The sequence below is a fragment of the Coenobita brevimanus genome, chromosome 14, assembly GCF_032717465.1.
Source record: "Coenobita brevimanus isolate Jiangsu-jjx chromosome 14, ASM3271746v2, whole genome shotgun sequence".
Classification (NCBI taxonomy): Eukaryota; Metazoa; Arthropoda; class Malacostraca; order Decapoda; family Coenobitidae; genus Coenobita; species Coenobita brevimanus.
The window spans coordinates 5833940-5847500 of NC_136967.1; the positions used below are offsets into that span (position 1 = coordinate 5833940).

The 13561-nt window shown below is 41.0% G+C and overlaps 1 protein-coding gene across 1 annotated transcript in view; it reads left to right on the top strand.

The window, feature by feature from the left end:
* Positions 1 to 6735: 6735 nt before the first annotated feature.
* The window catches only part of LOC145418928 (uncharacterized), a 9278-nt gene continuing 2452 nt past the window's right edge, over positions 6736 to 13561 (top strand). The window contains exons 1-2 of the mRNA XM_080287188.1: positions 6736 to 6802; positions 9752 to 9872. Coding sequence (XP_080143314.1) covers positions 6746 to 6802; positions 9752 to 9872 — 178 coding nt within the window. The 5' untranslated portion in view covers positions 6736 to 6745. The remainder of the gene's footprint in view (positions 6803 to 9751; positions 9873 to 13561) is intronic.

A 13561-nucleotide genomic window follows, 5' to 3' on the forward strand; every position in this document is an offset into this window, starting at 1 on the left:
TAACCACATGATAATATGAAAAGGATACAGCTGGTTTCAGAACCTGTTCTTCCAGGATCACACACACACACACACACACACACACACACACACACACAAAGATATATCCTGAAGTTCATATGTATACGAATCAAGTAATGGTTCCATAAGACCTCGTTTTTGTTAGCCTTGGAAATTTCGTATTACTTCTGCTATTAATATGCACAACCATGAGCAAAAGAAAAAAAAATCACTGAAAATCTTCCAGCATTATGTCCTGCCCTCCACTTTTTTATTAATTTCCAAACGACAGAGAGTATCTTTCCTTCTCATACTTTTTTGGTGTATGCTTCATAGTTCTCTCACATAAACGCCGAACATGTAAAACCTTCAGTTGTCACTGCTGGCAGCGAAGTACGCACGGTTTTAAGGGGTGGGTGGGGGGTGTATGTCCCCCTCCCTCACGTATTTGATGTTATTTACCAAAATATTTGCAATGAGTATCATACAAAACTGTTATTTCAGTGAGAAGAGTGATTTGCTATTAAAAAAAAAAAAAAAAAGTTATTTGGCGATGAATTCAAAATTCTGGGAATTCCGTTACAAATCACCCCCCTCCCCCTCCACACTTTCCAAAGTGCTGGATCCGGCCCTCCAGAAGTTTCGGCAAACCTTTTCTCATTGCTGTCTGTTACAACCTGACATCGTTGTGCATAGTATTGATGCAAGGTATCTCGATCTTAAGGAAATATTATTGACACACGAGAATATTATGTAATACGCACAATAAAGATCACTGAGGAAGGTGTATCTCCGTATAAATAATTAATTGCCCTAAGTGGAAGGGGAGTGAACCGGAAATTAATGCAGCTTACAGGAGAGGGGAGGGATGGAGAGGATGAAGTACAGAAGAAGATGGAGAAGGGAGGTGGTGGTGGAATGGAGAGAAAAGGGTAAACTGGTCGCGGGTTCGATCCTAATGGTGATGGAAAAGAAAAGAGGCTGAGACTAAGAAGCTGATGGTGGTGGTGGAGTGGGTAGATTGAATGGCTGAGAAACATGTGGTTATGAGTTCTTACTTAGGGGCGAAGAAGAAGAAACTGGCAGAAGCTGGAGAAGGGCGAGGTGGTAGTGGGGTGGATAGAATGGCTGGGACGGGGACAGGTGTGTGTGTGTGTCTGATCTCGGAACAGATTGTAGATTTCGATTCGATATAACCATGTCCAGTGCTCTTCCTTATGGCCCCCACCAGTATGTCTAAGATGCATCCCCACTGACACCATGACAGCGGATCTGCATGTGATATGCCTTAGCTTGTCGCAAAAGATTTGGTGTCTAAGTGCCAGATGATGTATAAGGGCTGCCTTTGCATGGGCAGCAGGAGACTAGCCCTCTGTTTGAGTGCTGTAGGTGGACTGGTGGACTACTGGACCACGGAAAAGGACTTCCTAATTAATGATCAGCTTCGAAAACATTAAAACAAAGAACAAACCTAATCCTGTCAATGCGAGAGCTCCCTCGTGATACGAATAAAATTGTTCAAAGGTGGCTGGTATAAAACGTAATTTCGATACTGTAGGAAGAGATTAATGGAGGTTGTTGGTAATCCCATCAGTCAGAGGGATCCTTCTTGAATTACATAAAACAGTTCAGCAGTAGCCAGAACAGAAACAGAGACTGACAATGTAACGATGGGTTAACGATGAGACTTCGATTAGCTTCATTTTACAGGAATATTATTATGTCCTTGAGGTGAATTTTATCGATTAAATTGTTCCATATTTATCTGAATATAAACGAAATAATTATCGTTAGCCTATTATTATCACTCAAACCCTTTTTCTCTATATCATACGAGTAAATGGTTTGGGTAGGATCCAGAAATAGACTGAAAAAAAAAAACTATATAAATACGAAAGGAAGCACGAAATCTGGATAATTATCACTAGTTTATAAAAGTGGGCCATATTTTCACTCACTCTCACTTTCTCTTCGGGAATTCGAAATCTATAATCAAGAATTTACAATCATAACGTAGTGAATCACATTATTGGTGGGAAATGCTTTCGAAATATTTTTGTACTCGAACTTTGGTTGTCAAGAGGGCCGTGACGAAAGATGCGGGTGGGGTTAGGGCTTGTTGGATTCGATTTTGCTACCACCATGGTGCTACACACAGTTCCAAGTTGATAGGTTAAAATGCTGTATAAGATGCAGGGATGTGCTGTGTCGCTGAAGGAGCCGAATCGTGTGATCTTTGAACTGGTGAGTGCAAGGAAGTTAGTGTGTGAGTGACATTAAAAGTATCCTAAACATAACCCGGAGGGTACTATAAACAACCCTTGATTCAAAATTCATATGACGTGTTTTTGTTTCTGAGTAACGATGAAACCGAGGTGGAAAAGACTCAACTGAAGCCCCCAAATTATGTGTACGTTGGTAAATTCGCCTCTGGGCTAAGTTTTCAATTTAAATACAGTAATCTAGATGGCCACAGATTTTGCAGTCATGTCCGTGGCAATAAAGTTTATGTTGTGGTAGGCATTATATCTTTTTAAAAAAATACTTTGCTCTTAGGAAAACTACAGTGCAAGATCAGGAATGCCTTAAATTTAGTACATTGAAGCTAGTACTAATGAAGAGAATATAACTACTCACGTCACTAAGCAACAGAGTCAAGAATTCTGTGCGAGTTTGTGGAAAACGACGTGAAAAAATAAGTTATAATCAAAGTGTGTCATTACCGTAATGCTACAGCAAGTTTGGCCCGACTTTCACCTTCGGATTTAATTGAAAAGGGTCCGAACAGGGTTAAATCTATTATCATAATGTACACACTGTAATTTTCCAGTAGGTGGTTACGATTTTTCCATTTGGGTACGAAATGGGGAGACAAGGATGGGCCTCGTCAGTAGGAGAGTGAATAAATGTAGAGAATTCCGTCGCCATAGTCAATAACGGGAAATGGACAAGGTCAGGCCAGGGTTATTGTCGGGCGGATAACTAACTGTTTGACAGTCAAGGTAGCAGAATGACAACACAGAAACGGCTGGAAGGGAAGAGGCAGGATAAAATATATATGAAGAATTTAATAAACACAGGGGCAAGAACAGAACATAACGGGCCGCATCCTCATTTTGTTTTGGAGGACTTGTACCCTCTCCATCCTCAGTATTTAATATTATACAGTTGATCTAAATAGCCTCTAGTATGTTACCCATATAATGCTGATATATAGAGGGAAAGGTATAGAATGAGAGAGCATATGGAGGTGTAATATTCAAATGATTCGCTGAGGAAGAGGTGCTAAAAGTCTCCTACGCCAAAGAGATCAACAAATGCAGCGAGAATGCGAGTCAGCCAGTGGATCTAAGTGGAGAAAATTATTAGATTTTTCTTGCAGTGACACGATGTATGATGATGATGATGATGATAATGATGTTAGAGAGGGTTGCCAGGAGAGGAAGGGAAGACGAAAGGATAAAGAGAGGGAAGACATGGGGGGAAGGAAGGGTGAGGTCAATAGGAAAGTAGGTGGAGAGTGTGTGTGTGTGTGTGTGTGTGTGTGTGTGTGTGTGTGTGTGTGTGTGTGTGTGTGTGTGTGTGATACAAAGGAAGGGGTGAGAGGCGAGCAAAGGCAGTGACCGTAAAAAGCTGCCCCTCCCTGCAAAAGACAAAGGAGTCACGTTCAAGATCCGTTTAACCCAAGATGCTGATGGGAACTTAGAACGTTTGAGGCTGTGGAGATAAGGATTATTATAGATAAGGGAAATCTTCTGCAACACCAGCCAATTGTTAGCTGGATGAGTCTGAATATAGTAGTAGCAGACACAGTAGTAGTAATAGTAGTAACAGTAATAGTAGTAGTAGTAGCAGCAGCAACAGCGGTACTGGTTTATTGGTTTAGTACGGGGGCTTGCAGCTGCAGATATACATTCCATGTGAGTCATGGAGATAGAAAGTAACATAACATTGCTTGTACAAATAATAAGAGTCATAGAAAAAGGCGATGGAGTTAATAAACGAATTATACAAGTATATTCACTATGTACATCAAATTTTACACCTCTAGCTTACCGTAAGTAACGGTTTTTATCATTAAATTTCCTGTTGATGTCCCACAGTTCTTAAATTACTTGAATAATTAACACATTAACATTGAATTTATATAAGACCCTGATAATGATGCGTAACTTTCATTCTTGAATTAAGACTAAATGATTTGTCTAATGCCTCTCCTTTGAACACTGACTGATCTACACAAAGCTTTTTATGAAGTGGATATTAAGGCACACATCGAATAAGCGTTCCTGTCACTTTTAGCATAATTATGTTAAACTTCAAAATGAAATAGAAACGTCAAAATGTACTCACATTAATTACGGCTTCCCCAAGTAATTCACAAAAATTTCCACAGGGAACGCATTTGATAAACAAGTATTATAGTTTTGCACACAAGGATATCACTAATTTCGCCATAATATCACATGCTTTATGATCATCCCAAGCGAATCCGAATGTGAAGGTTTTTTTGGGGGGGATTATATTCCCAGAGAACAGTGAGGAGTATTTTTAGTGTTAGGAATACTCTGCAAAACCATCAAAACTATTTCAAGTTGAAGGATGCCGTGGCTGAGGCGTGGTGTTCATCACTGGTGTATAGATATGAGTGCAACATCTGTAAAGTACTGTGTGGGGGGGAAACTAAGATACACTTCAAGACCCGTATCACTTTGGATGATCTATGAAAATAAACGCCCCTATGCCAAACCGTCATTCTCAGCCTTTTTGAACCGCTGTCACAACAACGACTACCAACTGTAACGCTCCTCATTCAGCATCGTAACCAGTAGATCCTAAGACATGGAGCTGTTTCTACTTGAGTGTCTGGTGTCCCTACCTGTACATGCTTAATATATGCCTAAATGAGAAATGAGCTTATGTGTTTATGAAATATATTACACAATAGTAACTTCAGATTCCCTGTCATTCGATTTTTTTGTTCACGTCATTTTTTTTTTTTTTTTGTGCACTGTTATTACACGACTACCTGCTTTCTTCCAGATTATCCCTCCTCTTACTTTAAAGCTAGAATATAGTACTGTACTTACTCGTTTCATGCATTCTCCTATTTCTTATTCACCTTCTATTAACGAGATTTATTCCATTTTTCTTTTTGCGGCTCCAATAACGGAACGTGACTATCGAAACCAAAACTTTAGCAAAAAAAAAAAAAAAAGGGGGGGGGGATGTGGAAGCAATGTTCTGACGTTTCTGCAAGCCCTAGTGTTTCTGTTCGTTTTGAAGAGCGATTTCCATGCACCTTATTCTCTCTAGGTTCCTGTTCTTCCATCATTTATACAGAGTTTTTTATTTTTTCACTCATAATTATCTTCAGTAAATTTAGTACCCCTATTTACCCTGTGCAGGAATCAGCACCCCGATTTTAAAGTTCAGTTAGACTTTCCCCTGTCTGCAAAATATGTTGTAGATATCTCGATTCCCTTATCTTAGACCGAAAATTAGCCTCCACAAAAACAGATTTCGTGTAGCCTAATCTGCACAGGAAAAGTTAAAAAAAAAAAAAAAAAATCGCGAGACTTTGCTGTCTTTGTGGGAGTGTTACAATGATCTGTAAAATTGATTCTATAAGTACTGGAGAAATGACGATCAAATGGGCCGTTGATTTACCTCGGGATGGTAGTATTAAACTTTCCACTGCTGGTATGATCGTCCTTCCACCCCCAGCAGCTTTGTCCAGTGAGTAATACCAACAAGACTCACGGAACTGCCTTGCCACCCGCATTGGCTGACAGGCTAGTTGAAGCTGTTGTCCAGAGTGCAGAATACCAGCTCAGTCAGACGGGAGGTGCGGGAGTGAACTGGCTAAAAGAGGTGCTGTGACCCCGTGTTTGCTGAGGGTCGTGGAGGTCGTGCTTGCCTGGATTCGTGGAGTACTGCTGTGACTGTGCTTGCCCGTGCTTGCTTGGGGTCGTGGTAGTAATACTGTGACCCTGTGCTTGTTTGGGGTAGTAGAGGTCGTAGTGTTGTGGTGTTGTGCTTGACTGGAGTTTCAGGGGTAGTGTTTGCCCCCAAGATTGCTTGGAACGTGCCTGCAAGCTGTCTATAGCTCTACTGCTGAATCATATCCTCTCCTCATGTTTTTGTACGAGAAATTATTATCCTTGAAGTATTGTGCTTCCATTACAACATCCCATCACACTATCTCGAAACCTCTGTGGAAAGTGACTTGGTTAAGAGTGATGGCCTTTGTATCTGTGAAAGTTGCGCCAATTGCCACTTCCTACACACCTTCTCGATATTTCTTTATGGCATGGAGTTTACATTAGAACGGTGAATCATGTATTTGTGAATGTACTGTTTTTCAAATAATGTGGCTTTTGAAAGGTAATCATCATTATCATCATCATCATCATCATGACACTAATCGTATTCCCTTCATCATTGAACAGAAATAATTGAGCACTTAGGAGAAGTATCATTATATCACCCAGCAAAAATGAACCAGGCCTGGGTTATTCTTATTCAGACCTACCAAAATTCTTAGATACATCCCGCTGGCGAAATTATCCACACTAACTTAACAAAAACTAAACCCCTCACTGTCTCTTTTCCCTTCCAGATCCACCGTCTATTGATGTAAGAGATAGAACTCGAGAAGAACGGGGTGGTGAGACACAGAACCGCACCTCACAGGAAGGAGGGGCAGGCTAGAAGAGGCAGAGGGGTGGCAGAGGACGGCATCATGTGTTCCCTTCAGGGCGTGATCACCTGCGGCATCATATTGGCGGTGATGGATGTGGTGAGTGTTATTTGGGGGTGATTTGTGCTCTCTCTCTCTCTCTCTCTCTCTCTCACACACACACACACACAAATTTCCCCATTTTAACGCGTCTCTTGTCTATAAACTCCATCTAAATTTAGCCAACTTCCCCCCCCCCCTCATGCAGCACATTTTTCTCCATCCTATAAGTCCTTCACTGACCCTTCATCTATCCCACCACCTATCCTGTCATCTATTTTTCCACTTATACTTCCACTCCTTCTTCCATCATCCTTTCACTTATTATTCCACCTACCCTTCCATCTTTCCCTCCATTCGTCCTTTCATCTATTCCTCCATCTATCTTTCCCCATTCCTTCACATCCTTTCGCCTATTCTTTGGACTGTCTTTTTATCTTTCCTTACACTTTCTCTTTCATGTTTTCCTTCTGTCTGTCCTTCTTCGTATTCTCCAAATGTCCTTCCACCAAACCTTCGTTTTCTCTTCCACTTTTGCGTGCATCCTTCCTTTGCCCTTCCACATATTCTTCAATCCGTTCTGCTTTTGTGCCACTCATCTCTCCACCTATCCTTCTACAAATGTATTTTCATTTGCTCGTCCCTCTTTCATCCATTTTTTTCTTCCATCCATTCCCTCCACATACCTGTCCTTTCACATCCTCTTCTATCAACTTGTCCTTTTACTCTTCCTTCAGCTTATCCGTCTATCCTTCAATCTATCTTCCTTTCCACTTCCTCTTCCACCTTTCCATTTACTCTTCCACTTTTATCAAGGGGACCGGACGCTCTCTTTCCACTACACTGCACTTGGCTCAGTCACGACACAAGCAGTATTTTATTCCCTCACCTCAAGGACAAACAGAAGATCCCAGCCTCCCTCGCTTACATACACAAGCATGCATATATTTACGCATACAGATTCGCACATGTTTTTATGTCTCTAGTCAGTCCTTCTCATATATAGACAAACGAGAGAGAGAGAGAGAGAGAGAGAGAGAGAGAGAGAGAGAATACAGAGACGCTGAGCCCAAACATTGACCTTGGCTCATGACCTTGACCGTCTATCTGCTTGTACGCCCAAATCGGATGGCTTCTTCCAATCCCCATACATAATATACGTGCCATTTTTTATTCTAACTGGAGAGAGCATTCATGAAATATTTTGTTTACGTACATCGATCCATCCATCCATAAATACATATATACATACCTGCATACATACATGCACAGAGACAAACTTTATTATGTATACCCCTGGCGTCGCTAACAAACTTGAGAACCTTATTTCTCTCTCTCTCTCTCTCTCTCTCTCTCTCTCTCTCTCTCTCTCTCTCTCTCTCTCTCTCTCTCTCTCTCTCATAATCTTCTATCTCCCATTTTTTTTCGTAACCTCTGTTATTTGTATTCTCTTTCATTATCAGAATCTTCTTTGATCTCCTCTACTGGTTCTCGGTTCTATGAATATGCATATTTATATATTCATGTATTTATGTACTTGCAAATAATTCCTCGTTGCTTTAAATTCAGGCCATTTTTTTCTTTTCCTTTTCGTTCCTTTTCATCACTCAGTTCTCCCTCCACCAGAACACATCATCCCCTATATACTGTAGGCCTTCCTCTATTAAGGCAGCAGATGTGGCCTAAATTCCACACCTCGTAGCTCTACGGAGGCCTCTATCTCAATATGTGGAGTTACCTTCTTTCGTGTCACTTGAACGTGGTGGCATACGTGACCAAGTTTGCGTTCGTGGTCTCCGTATATGCCTTTCTTGTTTTGCGTCTTCAGACCTGCCTACTTGCTTCCCTTCCCCATTTCGACGGCCGCCCAGCACCCTCTTTAGACACGCTCTGACCCATATTTTCTGTCCAACTTTGTAATGCAAGTGATAATCGGTATTCTTAGTTCGTCACGCGTAGGATATAAAGGGTTGGCAATGGAGCTGTCTTCCTCAGTTTGTATTTCCCTCTTCTTATGACCTTCAATCTTCTAAGAGCAAGCACGCGAGCACGCACACACACACACACACACACACACACACACACATTTTTTCCTATTACGCTGAAGCGGAGATCTGGCATTACATCAGGCCTCTACGGCACTTATCCTCGTTCACTGGGAATGTTTCTAGTACTTCGTCCTTAGTTATTTAGTTTACTTACTCATCATCATCATCATCATCATCATCATAGACATATATTCAGAAGCAGCAAATAAAGAAGTAACAAGAAAAACTAACATCATCTTCATCATCAGAATCAGAATCAGAATCCAATATCCAGTTCATAAATTGGACGTACAGGTCCCAGAAACAGTAAATGATTAAAAAAATAAAAATCTACATTGGATCGTCATCATCATCACCTCCAGTCATGATAAAGCTGTATGACCTAAAAAAAAAAAAAAAAAAGAGGAAAAACATAGAATCAGGTGAACTATCAATATGTATGATATGAGTTACGCCTCCTTTCATTCATCATTCAAGTCTTCCAGGGATGCATAACAGTAAATATTTTTGTGCCTGAACGATCATCTGCAGATTTTTATGTATCTTCCTGAAATCTTGCATCTCTGCTTAAGTGATCCCCTGCAGTGGTGTACTTATTCCTACCGCCTCATCTACCGCCCCAACCCAGTTTGCTTTTGAACCTGCCCCTCTCAGAACTCTCCCCTCCTAAGCCAAATTATTTTATCTGTACCCTTTTTACCTTAACCTGGTCCTAATTTTCGTCCTTTTGCAGCTTATTCCACGTTGGGCAATGGAGGACAGAGACAATACTACGACTCTATATCCTTTCATAGCAATTCCATGTCACTAGCATTATATTTTTAGTGTTAATCCATTTTTACAATTCAGCAGTCAAGATGGGGAGGTAATTTTAGGCCAGATTAGAGTAAATGACATAGCAACAGCCACAGTTACAGCCACTCCTTACTGACTATCCTCCTTTTTTTTTTTTCCCCTGCAGCTCCACGGGTTGATAACGACGGCGTTCAACTGCTACAACCTGGTGATGGATAAAATGTTCATCTGCCCCTTCCTCCTCGACATCGCCCTCTGCAATAACAAAATCTACGCCTACAACCACAGTAAGGCCCATGACAACCCTCTAACCACTTCTTTGTCCATCTATTTAGACTCGCAATAGTATTATTTCTTTTCATGCTATCTTTGTTTCACCCCATTTGTCACCCTGTCCTTCAGTTCCATACTTCATCGTTTATCCTACACATGAATAGCTCTTCCTACCAAGTCTCCCCCTCACCCAAACTTCCACCTAATATATAATATGTGACAAGTCTAGTTCATCAATTTAATCATGTACCTTAACTTCTCTCCCACAACCTTTATCTCATCCTGATTTTCACCTCTTCCCTCGATCCGACATTCAGTCTTTTGTCTGTGCTATATTGTTACCCACATCCCAGCCCGCTCCACTAGAAACGTAAAACAGGGTAGCTTTTGTTCAGTTATTTAACCAGCGACCTCATTCCCTCACTCTTTCCCTAAACCATTCATTTTATTCATTTTCCGCTTGTCCTTCTTTCTCACATCCCATTCTTCTGTTTCATTATGTTTAACACAGCGAACTTCTTTACAAACCTAACATCTCCTCAGTGTCTCAGCCTCTCGCCCTCATTTCTTCCCTAAATCCTTCATTTCACTCCAGTTTTTACAACGTCCATCGGATCCGCATCCTATACTTAATAGCACATGTATTTCCCATCGTCCCCACTTGCACCCATGCTCGTTCCCTCTCTGCTTAGGACATCAGCTGTTCACACTTTCTTTTGCGCCACAGCTCATTCTACCCACGACATTTTTACTCATCGTCTACATCTTTACCACAACCCCATCTTTCTATGTGATTGACCTCTTACCTTTTTTCAGCATCTTGGCCTAATTTCTTTCTGTTAATCTTCACCTTACGTAAGTTTTCTACCCCTCCTTTCTGTCCCATAACTCATGCGCCCTAACACATTTTCTTTTCCTTTCCACTTTGCTCTCACTCAAGCGCCCTGATGCATAAAACGCAATTGACCTCGTTAACCTCTTCAGTCTCTCGACCTCCTTTCTTGCCTGTAATCTTCACCTCATCCTTGTTTCCATCCCACCCCTTCTGCCACTTTTCAAGCATTTATGTACATCCATTTTTTTCCAGTTTCTCCCTCACAGCGTAAAAGTAAATGTGACGAATCGAATTTTATAACTTGCCACTGCGGAAATCAAACTCCATGCCCCACAATTGTACCCCTCAACTTCCCAACCATTCTTCCTTCATCTCAGCGCTCCTTAGCTTAAGCATTAAGTATTGTGGACTGCAATGAACTACATGTGAGTAAAATTGCCTCCATACCACAAAATTATATTCCATCATCTCCCCGACCTTCACCCCTCATCACAACTCCCTCATACTGGAACGTACCACATTAAGATACGGAAGCTATACAATACCCTTATGTCACATAAAATATATCCTAACAGTCTTTCCCTTCCTCTCACCTCAGCGTCTTCCAGCTTAAGCTCAGTACGTAGTGAACCGTTTTATACTGTTTTCCTCTATCTGTATTTCCATCTGTCTATGACCTCCAGTCTTTCAAAAGCAGTGTGTCTAGGCATCTCGAACTTAATAGATCTTGAATTTGGCTCTCTGTTATCTTGTTTTGGATTTTGTCTTGGAGGGAACAATTTTACAGACTTCTGACCTTTGGTTTCTTTTTCCATACATTAAAAAAAAAAAAAAAATCTTGAAATTGCATAAATATAAGTGCCTTCAGGCTACATATTTATATTTCTCCATCCCTCCTACCCCAGCCGTCAACCTCACCACAATCCCCCCACCCACCCCAGCTAAGGCATGGACCGAACTGTACTAACTCTGTGGTACTGATTTCCTGGTACTAACTTTCTGGTACTAACTCTTTGGTATAAACTTTTTGGCATTAACTTTCTGGCATTAACTTGTTAGTACTAACTTTCTGGTACTAACTTTATGAAACCAAGTGTCTTTGAGGTGATGTAGAAACCTTGGCTACCCGCATCTTGTTAGTCTTGTCAGCGGATCAGCGAATCGTAGGTCGTCGTCCACCGTGGCTCATGCGGGTCTTGTTGCAGGGAGGCCACGATGGGAAGAAGAAAAAGAAAAAAGAAAGAAGCCATCATCAACAGAAAGATAATTTTTGCGTAAGTCAGTGAAAATCAGGAAGAAGGTAAAATGGGCAAGGATGAGGTGGTTTGCTTCTCCATTATTGCTGTAATTATCATCATCATCATCATCATCATCAAGAATACGCTTTTACCTAAGGGTCATTGAAGATCGGCAAGAAAATAAAGGAGGCAAGATTGAGGTGGTTTGGATCATCATCATCATCATCATCATCAGGAAATATCTCTGCCTGCTGGAGACTGGTGAGACCGTAAAAGAAGTTGCAAGAGTGAAGCGCTGTGAACACGTTGTAAACCCGTATTCCCTTTGCTTTGGAGATTTCGTAACTCCCCTTCCTTACCTTTTTATTTTACACATTTCAGCTTATCATCCTCTAGTGTGCAACCAACAAAAACTATGTCTGTACTAAAGAGAGAGAGAGAGGGAGAGAGAGAAGGGGGGGGGGGCAGTAGAGACGAAATAAGGCTAACGCAAAAAAGGAAACGTGTGAAGCCCGTGCGTGGTAAAGGAGCAAGAAATGGAGGATGGAGGATGAGATGGAAGGGTGGAGTAGAAAAGAATAAAAGAATGGGTGGACTGAAGTATAATGTAGGGGGAAAAAATGAGGGTAAAGGATATACATGAAGGGAGTCGACCACTATAACATGAAGAAGAAGCACGAGAAGAACAAAAAGAAAAACACGAACAATATCAAGAGGAAAAAGAACAAGCCCATCATCATCATCATCATCATCATCATCATCGATCATTATACTGTTTACCCCACAAATAAAATGAAGAAGGTAGGATCCAAAAACAGGAGTAAGGAAGCTTGGATGAAGAGCGTCGTGCCTCGTTAGCAAAATAATTGGATGTAAGGTCCGTTTCACTAGGACTAAAATGAATGTTTCTCCTACTCCTGTGTTTTCATTTCTCTTGGTCATCATTTATAGCAGTGAAGTAGCTGGTCAAAGTGTAAAAGATACTGACGGTAATGATGATGATAATAATGATGATGATGATGTTGATGATGATAATATTACAACCGTAGAATGTTGACAGGACAGTAACTGGTTCTTCTACGTTATAATTTGGTGCATTGCTTAAAGAAGATACCAATAACCAGGAAGAAGATAAGTTTAGAGACGAAAGCAGGGATGGACTTAAAGAAAAACATTTAAAGACACCCCTCATCGTAAGTCTGAGATACATGACTTTATCCATTGAAGATAATAGTATAAATTGAAAATAAATGGAGAGCCAACTTTATTAAGGAAACGATGGAATTTTCACTTAGAACTACAGTTTTATTTTTTGAAGAGAACGAATGGACTTGGAAGTTTTAAAATAAGAGTTCCTGTATTTCATAGCAATGCGTGCGCTTATGACGCCGCACGTAGGGGAAGTGTTGGGCAGGAAGGCGTAGAAAATAGTGATGACGTAACGTGACTCGGTGTGTGTGTGTGTGTGTGTGTGTGTGTGTGTGTGTGTGTGTGTGTGTGTGTGTGTGTGTGTGTGTGTGTGTGTGTGTGTGTGTGTGGCGTCACGGTCTCCTTAAGGGTGGCTTTATCTGGCTTTATGTCACTCAATTGTACAGTAAGCTTAGTTCTCCTTCACTTATTGTACTTCTCA